At 47.0% G+C, this 17,500-nt stretch overlaps 2 protein-coding genes across 3 annotated transcripts in view; both read right to left on the bottom strand.

The window, feature by feature from the left end:
• The window catches only part of srms (src-related kinase lacking C-terminal regulatory tyrosine and N-terminal myristylation sites), a 19,638-nt gene extending 15,925 nt beyond the window's left edge, over positions 1-3,713 (bottom strand). Inside the window, exons 1-2 of the mRNA XM_035160239.2 lie at positions 2,841-3,713; positions 1-65 (exon numbers count right to left, since the gene is read on the bottom strand). The exon at positions 1-65 is cut by the window's left edge and continues 57 nt beyond it. Of these exons, the coding sequence (XP_035016130.1) occupies positions 1-65; positions 2,841-3,220 (445 nt within the window). The 5' untranslated portion in view covers positions 3,221-3,713. The remainder of the gene's footprint in view (positions 66-2,840) is intronic.
• Positions 3,714-8,756: 5,043 nt separating this feature from the next.
• The window catches only part of LOC118111690 (nucleolar protein 4-like), a 95,967-nt gene continuing 87,223 nt past the window's right edge, over positions 8,757-17,500 (bottom strand). Inside the window, exons 6-11 of one of the 2 annotated variants that reach the window (XM_035160502.2) lie at positions 17,093-17,500; positions 15,363-15,548; positions 14,742-14,930; positions 12,745-12,858; positions 12,384-12,603; positions 8,757-11,608 (exon numbers count right to left, since the gene is read on the bottom strand). The exon at positions 17,093-17,500 is cut by the window's right edge and continues 62 nt beyond it. In XM_035160502.2, coding sequence (XP_035016393.1) covers positions 11,373-11,608; positions 12,384-12,603; positions 12,745-12,858; positions 14,742-14,930; positions 15,363-15,548; positions 17,093-17,500 — 1,353 coding nt within the window. In that variant the 3' untranslated portion in view covers positions 8,757-11,372. Of the gene's footprint in view, positions 11,618-12,383; positions 12,604-12,744; positions 12,859-14,741; positions 14,931-15,362; positions 15,549-17,092 lie in introns of both variants that reach the window. The other variant, XM_035160501.2, reaches the window with a different exon arrangement.

Here is a 17,500-nt window from a genome sequence, read left to right as displayed (position 1 = left end):
CTTTGTTTTGGGAAGCCAGAAGCAGCTTCTCAGCTTTCACTCGGTTTATGTTCCCATAGTACCACCTGAGAGAGAGGGGGGGGGGCATGGAGGTGAATTAAACACACACACAAACACACACCGACACAGAGTGAAGAAGGTAAACATTGCACACACACAAAATACAGTTACACAATTTCAATAACTGGTCGAGTCAGTTACAACAGCAGCTTTTAACACTGAAGCCTGGAAACCACTGAACACAGGATCTGACCTGAGACCTGGGTTTACACCAAAGAGAGTCTCTGTGGTGAACAGGAGTTCAAGTAGTTACACTTAGTGAACAAGTGTTTTACAGTGTGTGTGTGTGTGTGTGTGTGTGTGTTGGCTCACATACGACAAAGTGACCTGTATTTACTCAGCTATCAGGGCGGGTCTGATCTCCACCCTCAGGTTTCACTGAAACCAACAACAAGCTGCTCACAAGAAAAGAGGCGAGAGCAGCAGAGTGTAAAACACCTGAGTCAGACATTTAGAGGAGAATGAAAACAGTGGACTGTCTCCTGGACAAGTCTCTGTCAGTCTGTGTGAGACGTGATGGACAGCCATGCTTCACAGAAGCTTCTCATCCGGTCTGAGAGGATCTGATGAGAAGTGTCCACGTCCACGAGCTCAGACTCTTCACCGGAGGAAACTCAAAGCTGGAGCTGAAACTAACAAAGTGCTGAACTCTTCTCTAAACTCAGACGTCACTGAGTGGAGCTCAAATCTCCACGAGAACAGAGTCGCTTCAATTCAACCAACGTTTGGTCTTCAGTCTCATGACCGACTGACCAACTGACTAACTAACAGAGCGACTGACCAACTGACTAACTAACAGAGCGACTGACCAACTGACTAACTAACAGAGCGACTGACCAACTGACTAACTAACTGACTAACTAACAGAGCGACTGACCAACTGACTAACTAACTGACTAACTAACAGAGCGACTGACCAACTGACTAACTAACTGACTAACTAACAGAGCGACTGACCAACTGGCCGACAGCGGTGAAAACATAACCTCCTTGAACAAGCCAATGAGAGAATTCAGTTTTTGATTTTGAATGAATCCAGTGTGTTGATGAGCAGAAGTGTCTCATTTCTATCCATGGATAATAACATTTACACACGAGTGTAGAAAGAGTTTCAGTGAAGCTGCAGCAGATCAAACATCCCAGATTCACATGAACTCACCACTGAGACAAACAGCTGAGTTATGAACAAACACTGGAGATGTTCAGGCTGATTCCGGTCAAACAGATTTGAGTCTTTTAATTGACTGTTTCCGAGGATTAAACACGAAGCTCACGTTGGTGCAGAGGAGTCAGTGAAGCTGCTGCTCGTCTCCTGTGTCACTGTTGTGTTTGACGACTGGGACATGAAGACTCTGGACACCAGAGTGAAAGGACACAGTGAAGTCAGCCTTGGAGAGACGGAGACGGCTCGGCTGAAACATGACGATTCCCCGCAGACAGAATGAATAATGGACGACCTGCAGCCGCAGAGCGGAGAACACCCGCTGCCTCTCGGCCACATTTAGCTCCGGGCTGCAGCAGCAGAACATGTGAACGCCTGCAGACGTTAATGCTGTGAGGGACACGGGGGAAGATGGAGACGATCCCAGGGGACATTGGGTGAGAGGCAGGACACACAACCATTCACACCTATGGTCAATTTCTCCAATCAACCCGACTCCAATCTGCATGTTGATGAACTGTGGGAGGAAGCTGAGCAAACACGCAGAGAACATGCAAACTCCAAGATCCCAGCCGAACCGGGATTCAAACCACAGACTAACAGACAGGACAATCTAAAGCTCAACTCACTATGTCCTCAGGATCACCAGAACTCTGCCTCAATGTGATAAAGGTTGAATTCATATAAAACTGGGGAAAAGATTCTGCTCCTCAGTTTAATATGAGAATCCTCGGTTCTGAGAAGCAAAAGACTCAAATGATCATCGAGCTGCAGATTCATTTTCATCATCTCATAACTCTGCATTTATCCTTCAGTCAGTTTCCAGTGTCCAAGGACTTGAGTGATCCAGAATCCAAAACACAACAAAGGACCAAGGGTCAGGTTCGTATGTTTACAGGTCCCACGTTGCAGACCAGAAGGTTTCACCTAACCCACACTAACCTGACCCACACTAACCTGACCCACACTGACCTGACCCACACTAACATGTCCTAACCCACACTAACCTATACTTACCTAATTTAACCAGCACTAATCCACACTAACCCACAACTTACACTAACCCACACTTACCACACACTAACCTTTACACTAACATGCACAACCCACTAACCTGACCCACCCTAACCAGCACTAATCTTAACCACACTAAATCACACTAACCTAACCCACACTAACCCACACTAACTTAACCTACACTTACATGTACTAACCCACACTAATCTTTACGCACCCACATTAACCTAACTCACACTAACCCAACCCGCACTAACCTTTACTAACACACACTAACCTACACTTACCTAACTTAACCCACACTAACCTAACCCCACACTAACCTAACCCACACTAACCTAACCCACACTAACCAGCACTAACCCGCATTAACACCGATCCGGATCAGATCTAAATTGTTCAGTCTAGACACAGCCCCGGACCAGGCTGGTCCCGGACCAAGCTGGTCCCGGACCAGGCGGACCCAGCTGGTCCCGGACCAGGCCGACCCGGACCAGGCGGACCCAGCTGGTCCCGGACCAGGCCGACCCGGACCAGGCGGACCCAGCTGGTCCCGGACCAGGCCGACCCGGACCAGGCGGACCCAGCTGGTCCCACTCACTTGTGCTTGGCGAACTCGTCCTGCAGCAGCGCCAGGTAGTTGGCCGGGATCAGTCCGGACTCCAGGGACCCGGTGAGTTTCTTCGCCAGCACGTAGTCGCCCCGCTTCTCGATGACCGACAGCTTGTCTCCCTCCTTCACCGTCAGCTCGTCGTCGCTTCGGGCCACGAAGTCGAACAGCGCCGCGTACAGCTGCACCGGCCGCTTCTTGGGGGACGGGACGCGGATGTCCCCGGACACGGTGCGGATCTCCGCCGCCTGCGCCGCCGGGTTGGCGATCACATGGTTGTGGTTGGGGACGTTGGGGTAGCGGAAGTCGGGCCAGATCCAGTTCCACAGCCGGCCGAGACACGGCATACACGAGCGGCAGCAGCCCTCCATCCCGGGACAGGTCGGTTCAGCCCGGTTCAGCCCGGTTCAGCCTCGGTCGGTCCACTCTCCGCGGCCTCTCCGCGGCTGCAGGCTCCGGCCGCTCGCTCCTCCAGGTGCCGCTCGCTCTCTAGCCGCAAACATGACGCGGCGCCCGCGGCTCGGAGGATCCGGACGAACCGGTTTGTTCGGTCGAGATCGTGGGTCGCGGCTCCGCGGCGGCGGCGGTGCGCACGGCGGCTGCGGGAATGCGGAAACGGGAATGGAGGCAATCCAAGTCGGGTCGGTTCCCTGCGAGGACTCGACCCAAGATGAACCCGCAGTGCGAGCGCATGGCTCCGCGAGGAATCCACCGAGCATCCACCGGAACCGGGACAAGGAGCAGAACCACCGCGGCCGTCCGGGATCAGGTGCCAGAGGAAGGTGGAGCGGCTCCGTGCGTAAAGTTCAGGTTCAGCGCTGGAGCTCAGCGCGCACACGCACATACACGCACCTGCGTACTGATGAGAAGGGTACAGGGGGAGGGGAGAGAGAGAGAGAGAGAGGGGAGGGAGGAGAGAGAGAGAGAGAGAGGGGAGGTAAGAGAGGAGAGAGAGAGAGAGAGGAGAGAGAGAGAGAGAGGTAGAGAGAGAGGGGAGGAAGGGTACAGGAGAGAGAGGGGAAGAGAGAAGAGACAGAGAGAGAGAGAGAGAGAGAGAGAGAGAGAAAGGGTAAAGAGAGAGAGAGAGAGAGAGAGAGAGAGAGAGAGAGGAGAGGGAGAGAGGAGAGACAGAGAGAGAGAGAGAGAGAGAGGGAAAGAGAGAGAGAGAGAGAGGTAGAGAGGAGAGAGAGAGGAGAGAGAGGGAGAGAGAGAGAGAGAGAGAGAGAGGGAGAGAGAGAGAGACAGAGAGAGAGAGGGAGAGAGAGAGAGAGGAGAGTTTTCTCATTGGTTGATAAACTGCTTCAGTCTGTGTTTGATCTTTTTCTCTTCATTCAAACATTATATTATTTTATTCTGTTTTATTCACTTTACACATTTTATTCTGTTTCCATGTTTTCCTGGAGAACTTCCAGCTTGAAGAAACGTTCCCATCTCAGAGGTCAGAGGTCAAGGACCAGATATCAAGTTGGATCTGATGCTTGAAACTTGTTATGTGAACAAACAACACAAAAGAAATGTCTGAAGATTTGTCGTCACAGAATTTGTTCAGAATTTGTTGAGAAAGAGGAAGAAGCAGAAAACGTTGAATTCTCTCCGTCAGAAGAACGAGTGACGCTTCTGAAACTGGTGGAAGAAGAATCCAGAAGGTTCCAGAGAAGGAGAACAGAGTCAGTTTGATAGATAGCACACTGTTTTATTAGTATATTTAGCTTCGTGACGTACAGCTCGGGAGAAAACCAACAGAAACAACAAAACTAAATGCTCACATTTTTTTTCAAGTCCAGAAACATTTCAGCCGCAGCAGTGACATCACACGAAAGAAAGCTCAGTTTTCCACTCATTGGTTTTTTGTCAAGGACCCGAGTGATATGTTCTCGTGGGCTCGTTCCGCTCGCGTTCAACCAACAGGAGGAAAAGACTCGACTCCTTTTCCTCGGTTGTTTTAAGATGCTTCACATATATCAACACTTTTCTAAAGAATGAAAAGAATCAGCCACAGGTAGAGAAAAGGAATCCACTGTTACATATAATAATAAACACAACAAATAGGAAAAGAATCGATATCATTCATATGGTATCAACGACAGAGGGAAAGGGGCCTTCAGTTCAACGTGGTTTTACAAAAGCGATGTCCAGTCATTTTCCTGAGGTTGAGTTTTGTCGTCTGCAGTTTAAAGTTTTGCTAAATATACTAATAGACTAGGAGACACACAGGGTCCATCATGGCTTATCATTCGCTGAGGAACCGTGTCCACCGGCTCGGCGGAGGGTCCCTGTGGCCCCGCTGTGATTGTGTGTGCTGTGGAGTCAGCCGAGAGGTCAAAGGTCAGCCCCCCCCGTCCCCCAGAGCCAAACTAACACACAACTTGACCCCCACAAAAGAATCGGCTTCCTGCAGGGGGCGCCTCGCTTTCCAAGTTCAGCTGCGACGTGTTTCCACCCAGCACAGAACGCTCCCTTCTCTGAACCACACGAGCCGAACAAGCTAAACGCTAACGAGGCGTTTCTAAGAGGAGGCAGGATTACAAAATGGAAAACGTCCACGTGCCCCCTGGTGTGAAAGGCTTATGTGTGAAATGGTGATAATTAGACGCAGTCCCATTTCCCCCCAGTGTGTGAGGAGGGAGTCGGGGCAACTGGAAACTGGGATAGAGAGATTAGAGGAAATCAGAAAAACTAAACGAGAAAGAATCTGTACATGTAAACATCACACTTCCACTGAGTCAAATCATGAGAATACAGGCTGTAACTGGTCATTTCCTGTCGGTACAAAGCTCTGGTGGAGGAAACCAAGACAATCAAGAGTCTGGTACAAAGTCGGGTGAAGAGAAAACACCACTAACAACAGAAAGGAATCTAAAGCACCGGAACACAAACTACACAGCTCCGGGGGGGAACTGTACGAACTGTGAACCAACTGTGATAGAAAAATAAAACTTAACCCGAAAACGTTGTGTGTGAGAGTTGATCCTCACGTCAGAGGCTGATCGTGTGATCGAGGCTGATCATGTGATCGTGTGCAGGAACCCGAGCGACATCATCCAGAAGCTTCACTGAGACGATTCCATTCTCTTCTAGTTCAGAATGAGACTCTGCAGAACGATTCCAACCGAGTTTAAAACTGAAGAAAACAACAAAACCTGAGTGTGAAGAATAAATCCTGTTCCATGTAGAGTCGAGCAGGAACTCCATGTTAAGATAAACTAAGATAAACTTTCTCATCCTCCTCTCGTTGAGGATGTGAATATTTCCCAGAACGTGCCTTTATAATAGGAATTCAAAAGTTAGGCTGTTTTTCACTAAAATAAAATGTAGCCGTGGAGGAAGGGTCCGAAAATAAAGAAAACAAAAGAAAACATGAAATAAACATTTAAAGGTCATTCTCATTTGAAAAACAGACTCTTTCAAAGACTTTGAATCTAAAACGAAAAGAAATACAGTTTATGTCGATCACATCGACTTTCACTTGTCTTCAACATCTGGAGATTAAAGAACACGCTGTGAGTTAGAAACACCAGAAGAAGACTGGTTGGTCCACGTGGTTCAGAGCTGAAGAAACGATGATGCCGGTCGGGTCCCTGCTGTCGGTTTGTGTACTTCCATGTTTGGAATGTGCAGTTAACTGGTTTTAGAATATTGTACAAAATATCTTCTTAAAAAAAGACCACTTGACTCGCACTATAAAATATGGCTATGAAATAAAAGTATCAAGAAGAACATTAATAATAACAATAACCATATAATACTGAAAAATAGAAATGTGTCGGCAGGTTGAGACGTTAGCAGGAGGAGGCGGAGCTTGGGCGTACGGCCGCTCTGATTATGGCTGAAACACCCGGGTTCTTCTCCCAGTCTGTCCCACTGTAAACTACAGACGCAGGGAAATCAAACTGTGAGCAAATTACACCTTTCTAAAGATTGTCATTTGCTTTTGTATTTTTACTCTTTACAGTTGTTGGTGTTTTTTCCGTGTTGTTGTTCTGCAGCTCTGTGGCTTCGAAGTAAACTGACCTGGGCTCAGAAACACGGACATAACTTTACTGACGTCCCAACGAACCAATGAGATGATCCCAACGGCCTGAGCCCCTGAATCCTCTGGTTAACCACATGTTCAAGTGACTTTATGACTTTCAGACCTCAGGTCAGTGATTCAGCGTCTGCTGCATCTCAGAGGTTCACTCGTCTTTGACTTATTCCCACAAATAAAAAATCCATCCCATCTCACAGAAGCAGTTTGAGGATCTGATGGAAACGAGTCTCTTCACGTACAGAGCATCTGTTACTCCTTTTTCATTCTGAGGAACCAACGGGTTCAAATTATTCTTTGCTCTTCTGATTAAAGGACTTTCAGACTCTGAGCCTCACGTCAGCGGCTCCGTCACACAAACTGTTCACAGTATTTGCATGTGCACATCACAGCGTTTCACTGATTCCTGACTCACTCATAAACGCCACACAACCGGCTTCAAACCACAAGTCAAATTAAAACAGAGGAAGAATAAATCACAGCAGGTTTTAACATCCAGGGGAAACTGTAAAGTTCATGTGAAAGTTCTATCTGACTGTGACGGAGCACATGAACTCACACAGGAGGAGAGAAGGACGCTGGGTCAGCTCGGTCTCATGTCTGGGCTGAGGAAGCTAATAATACCAGGATTTTATCATAATAAATGTATGAATTCTGAAAACTTCCCTCACAGCTTTCCTGAGATATCACGAGAAACATCACGAAAACAACACGACGCCACGAACGTCAGCTGCCGTCGACGCAGAGGCGTGAACACTGATTGAACCTCAGGGTCTCACAACATTTAATGAAATGAGTTTCTGTCAAAAGGCTGAGAACTCCAATCTAAACTAAACCACAACATGTCTGACTTCTCCCATCAGGCCTCTCTCCTGTTGCTCTTCTGTTGGGTGTGTCTTTTATTCTGTTGCATATTTGTCTCGTTTGTGTCGTGATCACAATATTCTGTAACTGCTCTGAATCTGATGTTCCTTCAATCAATTTACATTTTCATCCCAAGACAATTTTTTTGTGGTGAAGCCGAAACGCAAACGTCTGGAGGTTTTCGTGTTTAATGATTCGAGCGTCTTCACGAACAAATGGCGTCAGCGTGTCGTCCGCTCCGGGGCCACACGGCGCCCGTCCTGCAGCGTGTATGACAGATTTGACCATGAGGGGGCAGCACCGAGCAGCCTGTCGCCAACACAAACCGTCCAAAGACCAGTGAATGATTATCAGCTGCATCGAAACAAACACAAATAAAAAACCACGACACCTCGTCCTCACCAGTGCAAGTTGGGGGAGGGTGTGGTGCCTCCTGGGAAACATGCATACATACACAGAGAGCCCCCCCCCCCCTTCAAATCACAGATGTAGCTTCAGTGCAAAAAGGAGCGAGTTACAGCGACGCCACAGTCGAGTAGAAACAGAAGAAGCACAGAGCGACGCCTCCGGAGGAAATAAGCCACATTTGTCTTTTTGTTAATTTTCAAACCTCCTGGTCAACATGTATCAAAACTCAAACAACAATGAATAACTCTGGTTATGCTCTGGAGGTGGCACTAATAATAATAAATATAATAATAGTAATCATAATATTAATAATTAAATGACTAAAGTTAAATGTTACCAGAGTGAAAGCTCCTTCGAGGAATAATTCCACATCTCAGGGAACAGGCCGCTCATCGTTTTGTTCTGCACCACAGACTGTGAATAGAGATGGACGACATGCGGCTCCCAAAGGTCAAGTTAAAACATCTGGAGCGCCCCCTGGTGGCTGACTGCAGTATAAACCTCCTCCATGTTAGCAGGTGGGACATGGACCAAACTATAAAAATCTAAGTAGACGTTAAATGGTTTCAAAGATGGTTTCTGTCACTTCAGGTCGTTCTTATCTCACTGATGTTTGTTCAAGTCTTCATTTTTGGTTTTAATTAGAAGCGTCAACCATCTATATTTACAGTCTATGGTCTGTAGGGTGAATATGAGGCTTAGCTTAGCATGAAGAGGAAGAACAGAGGAAAACCCCTAGCCTAGCCTAGCCTAGCCTAGCCTAGCTAAATTATTGTATCTTATGGGATGCATCTGGTGCCAAACAATTTCTTGTCCGTCACATACATGCAAAAATATTTCACTTTGGCCTTTTTTCAGATTTCATAGAGTCACGGCAGCAGCGTCCTCTGTTTCCAGTCTTTATGCTAAGCTAACAGGCTAAACAAGCCTTCATTCACAGCACAGACAGTAAAGTGATGCTCATCTACATTTCAGCAAGAAAACAAACGAGCTAACAGTTTTTCTCCAAATGTGAATTAGCACCTTCAGCAACAGGTAGAGGCCTGTGGGAGCCAACAGGTTCCCAGGAAATATGATTTTCAAGCTCCCACTAGTTTGATAAGACAAAAAAAACCTTCATATGGTGTAAAACAACATGGCTGAATAATAATGAAGCATTAACGCTCAGTTCTCTGCAGCACTTCACCACTTCAGACTCTTTTGATCCAAAACATATTTGATGTGCTTCCAACACAGAATCCTCGTGTGTTTGAAACCTGTCGGCCGGATGTGGAGGGCTGTGGTGAGTGTGCAGCACTTTGCTGACACTCGCCTCCCGACGGCCTCCGCAGGATGGAAACGTGGGAAGAAATGAAAACAAAGAGAGAATCCACAGAGAGAAAGCCACAAAAACATGAATTAACATTAATCGAGCCCTGTGAAGCAAAAACAGAGACGTCATCCAAGCGGTCTGAGAGCGCGGAGACACTGAACAGGAGCTTTCACCAAAGTTCTACGTTCTCCTGCGAGTCTTTGACTTGTTTTTGCTTTGTTGTGGTCGAGCTGAAGTCGCAGCCGAGGCCGCAGGAGGTCGTTCAGTCGGGTTCACGGGGCACCGCGGCGAGCAAACACCCGCCTGTGTTGAGGTTTCAGGTCTATGGCAGAAGGTCCGGCTTTGTATAGCAGCAGCAACATGAGAGTTCATCATCATAATGAGAACAATAATATCAGTAATGGCCATCTCAGACAAACACAGTAAGACAGAGCAGTCCTCCTCTTCCTCTGATACCTGGAGCAGAGGAAGAGGAGGATGTTTAGGTCCATGAAGAAGAAGTGTAGAATAGGTCCAATAGAGAGGAGGAGGAGGAGGAGGAGAAGAAGAGTGATGCTGAGGTTTTGTTGGCGTTTATATCCACACACACACTCTCACACAGACACACACACACACTCACACAGACACACACACCCTCAGTCTGTCTCGTCTCCTCCTCGTCAAACTTCCGCTCGGCTTCTTCTCAAGTTTTTCAAGATGAGCTGATTATTTACAGCAGCGAACAAACAGGTGAACAAAAAGATTTCAGTGTGAGAAACGTTTCACACCATCAGCTCTTGAACTGCGTCGTCGCTTTGACAACATAGTTTGATTCTCCTGCCACGAAATGTACAAACCCTGAAGACATCAGGTGGTGAAGAAGTAAACTGGCTGTGTGTGTGTGTGTGTGTGTGTGTGTGTGTGTGATTGGCAGGTCTGAGGTATTTCCTGGTGGTCAACATGGCGTCTTGGATGCATAAGTAGCAAGTAGCTCCCTGGTTAAAAGGGGTGAGGATTAAAGAGGCTGAGGGGAAAGTGCTATCGGACACAAAGAGCTTATTTACAAGCGAGCACAGAAAAAGAATTTCTCTCCTCCTCCGTATTTTTCTTTTTTTCATTTAAAACCAAAGAAACAACTTTTTTTATCTGATTTCTTCTCCACTCGCCTCCGGCCCCAGACGCAGCGTCTGTCCCGGGTTTAGTTTTTTAAGAAAAGTCAAAACGCTTCTTTCAGTCACTTGAGAAAAAAACCTGGAAAACAGAAAATAAAATGCTCACTGGACGCCCCCCCCACAAAAAAATGAAATCTTCAGTCGCAGAAAAGTCGTTTAGTAAACTCCTTCAGAACTACTTCAGGGAGTCGTGTTATTTTTTAAATTGTTACGATCGTAAGACAGTGTTGGCCGGGGCACCCGTCAATCAAACCCCCACTGGGTCGAGCTTCACAGAAAAGACAAAGTCTGTTCTTTCTTCACTCCTCTTCCTCCTCCTCCTCCTCCTTCCTCCTCCTCCTCTCTCCTCCTCACTCCTTGGCTCGGAGTGAGGAGCTGATTGTGAGGTGCTTCCACAGAGGAGCAGATTCTGTCCGACGGCTCATCTCCTTTTCCTTAAAACAAAACCTCCCCCTCCTCAGGCAGAATTGATTTATCGAGGTTGTTGGTGGATTGTTTGATTTTTGGAGGGCTGGGCCGGGATTGGTTGCCCCCCCGCCCGTCCCACTTTTTCTTCAAAACGAGAAGTGGAGAAAAGTTTCAGGAGAAAAGGCAAATGAGGAGAAAAGGATTTCAGGAGGGAGGAGCAGGAACACGATAAAGTCTTGTGTTCGGCTCCAGAGAGGAGCGACAGGCGGACGCAAAACAAAGTGTGTGTGTGTGTGTGTGTGTGTGTGTGTGTGTGTGTGTGTGTGTGTGTGTGTGTGCGTGCTTCCCATGAATCAGTTCTGCTGCAGGATGAGGTTCTCCAGCTCATCTGCTGACCGCAGCAGGAAGGCAGCCGACTCCCGGTAGCCGGCGATTAGCTGACGCACGGCTGTGATCTCCGGTTGGCTGAGCTGGGTGGAGGCCCCGCCCCCTCCAGCACCCCCGCTGCCCCGCCCAGCCAGGCTGTTGACGGCGGCGGAAGAGGCGGAGTTAGTGATGTTGGCGGAGGAGAGGGACTTCATGCTGAGGTCTGTGGGGCCTGAAGGAAAGAGGAGAGTATGGATGAGGAGAGGAGGAGCGTTGAAGAAGGAGGGATGGAGAGAAAGGTAAATGAAGGTGGGACACAGAAAGAATGGAGGAGGAGGAGGAGAGAGAGAAAAATATAAAATATCAGTTCAAAATGACAAACTTCACTTCCATCTGCTTTCACTCCTTTGTTTCCTCTTCCTTCTTATTCATCACTAAATTATCCTTCACTCTGTTTCCTTCTCATCCTCCTTTCCCTCCCTCATCACTTTCACTTCTCTCTCCCTCTCTTCACTTCCAGCTTCCTCTCTTTCTTCTTCCTCTCTCTCTTTCTTCTCCTCCCTCTCTCTCTTCTTTCTCTCTCTCTCTTCCTCTCTGTCTCTTCTTCCTCTCTGTCTCTTCTTCCTCTCTTCTTCTTCCTCTCTGTCTCTTCTTCCTCTCTTTCTCTTCTTCCTCTCTGTCTCTTCTTCCTCTCTTTCTCTCTTCCTCTCTGTCTCTTCTTCCTCTCTTTCTTCTTCCTCTCTCTCTTCTTCCTCTCTGTCTCTTCTTCCTCTCTTTCTTCTTCCTCTCTCTCTTCTTCCTCTCTCTCTCTCTTTCTCTCTCTTCTTCCTCTCTCTCTTCTTCCTCTCTGTCTCTTCTTCCTCTCTGTCTCTCTTCCTCCTCTCTCTTCTTCCTCTCTCTCTTCCTTCTCTCTGTCTCTTCTTCCTCTCTGTCTCGTCTTCCTCTCTGTCTCTTCTTCCTCTCTCTACATCTGTCCTCCACCACCCTCCCATCCTCACCGTTGCCCTGAGCAGCGCCGCTGGTCGTCAGGGGGTGTGGCATGGCAGCGCCCAGGCCTGGGTATCCACGGTAACCATAGCTCAAGCCAGCTCCGTTGATGTAGAGCTGAGCGTCCTGTGAGGAGAAGGCGGAGGCGGCCAGGGAGAAGTGAGCGAGGGACGCCGGCTCCCTCAGACCTCCGCTGCCGCTGGACGGCTTCTCCGGAGAGATCTGCTCATCCTGGCACAAGCAAACAGGAAATGAGAAGCAGTGTTGATGCATTGATTAGAAGTCTGAATAAAAAACATTCTAGTGTCGCTGATGTTCCTGTTAAAGTTTCCAAGAAGGCAGATTTAGAACATGTGGACAATGAAACTTTACGTGATAGGCTTCCAGACGCATCCTCTTGGCAGCGTTGCGTGATTCGTTCTCGCAGGCGGACGCCAGGATGTTCTCGGCCATGGCTGAGGTGAGGTGAGGTGGAGTGGGACGAGTCTGAGACGACAGACAGAAACATGTGGAAACGTCATGTTAACAGCTGATTCTGGATATTTGACAGTCGAACACATTCTCTTTCTACGATGGAAATAAAAAATGGATCAGAAAGTTTATTCCACCATTGTTGCTGAACTTCCCACAGTTGTGTGTCCTACGTTAAACTGATCTGTGGAAAACTTATTTCAGAATAATCTGGAAATCTATTTGAATCACTTTGACCTCAGTGTTATTTTGCTTTCATTTCATCCATAAAGTTTAGAGAAGGGGGCGGATCCAAACTGTTCCTATGAACTTATTTATTTTAGTTTTCAGGTACAAGGTCTGAAGACGAGCCTGGATCTGAGCGACTCTCTTTACTGGGATGATGGAGAATGATGCAAACTGGGACACAACTGTGTCACAAAAACATCAGGCTTCACCACTGGGGGGCAGCAGTGACATCCCTGTGACTGATACACACATTCCAACAGTGTGAGGAGCTGTCAATCAATGTCAATCAACAGACACAAGTACAACAGACGCTGATGGAACTGAACACATCAACACAACAACAGGATTCACTACATGAGAAGAACCAGTTTGTAACTTCATGTTTAAAGTGTTTATACAAGATGTCTGATGGAGATGAAGGAGCAGAGGAACTGAAAACACGGGACCTCAGTTTGTACAGTTTCTCTTATGATCAGTATCAACACCGTCTCAGAAGCATGTGACCAGGTCGGATGAGCACTTCTCTGTGACACGTTTGTAGTTACTGAGAAGACGAGGAGGCCGTGACCGCCGTCCACCTGCAGGACGTGGAACTGTCTTTGTTCGTTCATATTATTTGCAGCACTTGTTTCGGTGGATTAATGATCTGCACACGTCCTGTTGCTTCCTGCAGATGTTGAGTCGATTCAACCCATTTTGTCCTTTAATACAAACGTCTGGGCTGAGTTGTATTTACGAGCTCGTACATTAAGATATTCTGAACCGTGTCACAACTGGAATAAATCAACAAGAGCATGTTGTTTCTATAGCAACCAATTTACAGGCACATTCTATCATCTCATCACAAAAGATGATAATGTTTGTTGCTGCTTATTAAGGAGAGAAACTCCAGAGAGAACCAGTTCTCCTTCCTGGTTATTCACTAAAACTTATCTTTTGTCGATATGACCTTAATGCTCCGTCCTCGTTTATGAATCAGTTATAATAATTTGATTAAATCACACGTTCCCACTGAACAGGTTTTGTTCACTATCATATTCATACACAGAGAAACCGTGAGAACAAAAACCACCTGGAGTGAAGAGAGGAGCATCTGTAGCTCCCTGATTCCCACAAGGTTTCACCCAATGGCAAGAAAGGCCCGCATTGCATTATGGGAATTATTGGCTGAATCAATCAGACTGAGTCTAACGTCTTGTATCTACAACGCACAATAGAACAGATTTGAAGGGTTTTACTTCAGTTTACTGACTTTACTTTGAAGGTTCTTCATCTCTGATGGGGCCAGTGAATGTCTGACAAAATAAAAGTCCTCTCAGGACGTGTGAGCTCAGAAACAATTCCTCCAAACTGTCAGATGATGCATTCAAGTAACGTTGCATAAAAAGATAATTTAAAGATATAAAGATATAAATAAAGATATATCTGCTTCAGCTGTTTGAGCTGAAAAACTGTTGGTGGATCAGTTCATGGATTTTTATTGTTTTTAAGCAAAGCAGGGAAACATTATCACTGACGATTCCTTGATATCTAGGACGTTCTAAAAAGCCTCTTCTGGTGTTTCCTGACATGAATAATCAATAGATAATTGATATAATTGTTTATGGAGCTGTGTGTTGAAGATGTGTCGCTACCAGAGAAGCTAATTAAAACCCTGACGGGTGCTGTACCTCCATGCCGTTCTTCTTCATGCGTCGGCAGGATTTGAGGTAGGTGCGGATGCGCTTACGAGCGCGTTCCTGGAACTCGGGGAACTGCCGGCTGCAGGACTCGATGATGGCCTGGATCTTCTCCTTGGGCTGTTTGGAGATGGGAACCATCCGATCCAGGTTCTCGTCCACAAACAGACGCACAAACATCTGCAGGAAAACAACTCAGCTGTTTCAGAAAAGAGGTTTGCACAGCCGCATACATTCTGCTTCTACACGCCGTCCTCCTTAGTGTACAGAAGTCTGACTGTGTACGTGTTTAAGATGCTCTTTGTTCCGTTTGCTCAGGAAACAGGAAGCTCGGACATTTTAAAGTTTTCATTCACTGAACCATCAAAACATCAGAGAATCTGCATCAATGACTCAGAGTTGTATTAAGTTTTATATTCGGCTTTATGCTCCACTTTGGTCTCAGCCGACTCCTGTGAAAAATATCTGTCTCTAAAAGTTTCAAATCAATTCCAAAAGTCCCAGGGCACGACGTAATGTTTCTGTCACGTGATCGGTGACGTCAAACAGAGGATGTGTTACTGTTCCCCGTGGGGACATCGTGGGGGGCGGGGCTGAGCGTCTCCGACTCACGTTAAAGGCCTTTAGTCGCTCGGGATCCACTCCCTCTGTGATCTTGTCGTTGTCATCGTGGTCATCGTGGTCGTCGTCGTCGTCGTCCGGGGCGACCTGGCTGCCGTGACGCCCCATGGTCAGGTCCTCGGCGCTCAGGTCCATCTTCACGCTGTCGTAGCTGCCGCCCGAACTGTACTGAGGGGACTGAACACACAGACACACACACACACACACACACACACAGACGATCAGTCTTCAAATCTATCCACTGTTTATATGTTTAACGTTATAGTTATAATTTAATATAGTGCAAAGTATAACATAATTGTTTTGTTGACACTGAATAAGAGTCTCGTTGGGCTTTTAAATTTAAAGAGTCAGATATTTTGACAAAAACATTCACGCTAAATTAGCATTTTTAACCAGAGATGTAAAGGAACAGAGGAAACAGAAAATGAGTGACAGGTCTGTTATGTACGACACAAATACATAAATACAAGGTACACACAATGGATGGAGCTGTTGTTAGACAACACACACACACACACACACATTCACTAACACACAGGTGAACTGTTGTGTGTGAGAAGAATATTTGTTGACTTAATGAGTAAAAGAGAGTGTGAATATCTCTCTTTCACTGTGTGTGTGTGTGTGTGTGTGTGTGTGTGTGTGTGTGTGTGTGTGTGTGTGTGTGTGTGTGTGTGTGTGTGTGTGTGTGTGTGTTGTGTGTGTGTGTGTGTGTGAGAGTGTATGTTAGTGTGTGTTCGTGTTGCAAGTAGCCTTTCTGTCAGGAATGTGTTTCCTCCAAGGTCGGTTTGTGTATTGTTCTTCAGCATCTGCTTTTCAGCTCCGTACAAAGACATGGAGGAGAGAAGGAAGGAAGGAGAGAAGGAAGGAGAGAAGGAAGGAAGGAGAGAAGGAAGGAAGGAGAGAAGGAAGGAAGGAGAGAAGGAAGGAGAGAAGGAAGGAAGGAGAGAAGGAAGGAAGGAGAGAAGGAAGGAGAGAAGGAAGGAAGGAGAGAATAACCTTCTTTACATCCTAACCTTTACCTATTAAAGATTTTAAATTTAAGGTCATTTACGAAAAGAAAGCCTTTGATAGATTTACTGATTTACTGTGATTCAGATCAGACCTCATCTGTTAGTTCATGTGTTCAGCTGCAGTATCTGTATGAACTAGTGTCTGTTGTGTTACTTCAGTCATGTTGTGTTACTTCAGTCATGTGTTACTTCAGTGATGTGTGTGTTACTTCAGTCATGTTGTGTTACTTCAGTCATGTTGTGTTACTTCAGTGATGTGTGTGTTACTTCAGTGATGTGTGTGTTACTTCAGTGATGTTGTGTTACTTCAGTGATGTTGTGTTACTTCAGTGATGTTGTGTTACTTCAGTCATGTTGTGTTACTTCAGTGATGTGTGTGTTACTTCAGTCATGTTGTGTTACTTCAGTCATGTGTGTGTTACTTCAGTCATGTTGTGTTACTTCAGTCATGTTGTGTTACTTCAGTGATGTGTGTGTTACTTCAGTGATGTGTGTGTTACTTCAGTCATGTTGTGTTACTTCAGTCATGTTGTGTTACTTCAGTCATGTTGTGTTACTTCAGTCATGTTGTGTTACTTCAGTCATGTTGTGTTACTTCAGTCATGTTGTGTTACTTCAGTCATGTTGTGTTACTTCAGTGATGTTGTGTTACTTCAGTCATGTTGTGTTACTTCAGTGATGTGTGTGTGAGCTGTGACCTCTGACCTTTCCCCCGTAGTCTCTGCTGTCTCGGTCCAGTCGCAGCTCGGCGGTGTGTGCGTGGGCCTGAGAGTGTGTGTTGGGAGTGTTGGCGTTGTGTGTGTGAGGAGTGTGTGGCAGTGGCAGGGCCGGATGTGGAGGCGGTTTGGCTGCCAGAGGGAACTTCCTGCGGAGCTCCTCGGGCGCGTTGGGGTGCAGAGCGCCGAGCAGGGCCGCTGCCGCTGCCGACACCGTGACGGGCAGGTGCGAGGTGGCCAGGGGCAGGCGCTGGGGGGGCGCGTCGCTCAGGTTGATGGGCTGCTGGTCCTCGGACGACGAAGAAGAGGAGGTCGGCGTGCTGAAGTCAAGAGGAACGACGCCACCGTTGCCATTGACTATCTTGGTTTCCCTGACGATGGCGCCATCGCACACGGC

This window comes from Hippoglossus stenolepis, chromosome 6 (genome assembly GCF_022539355.2).
Source record: "Hippoglossus stenolepis isolate QCI-W04-F060 chromosome 6, HSTE1.2, whole genome shotgun sequence".
NCBI lineage: Eukaryota > Metazoa > Chordata > Actinopteri > Pleuronectiformes > Pleuronectidae > Hippoglossus > Hippoglossus stenolepis.
This window is presented reverse-complemented; position numbering and strand designations above follow the sequence as displayed.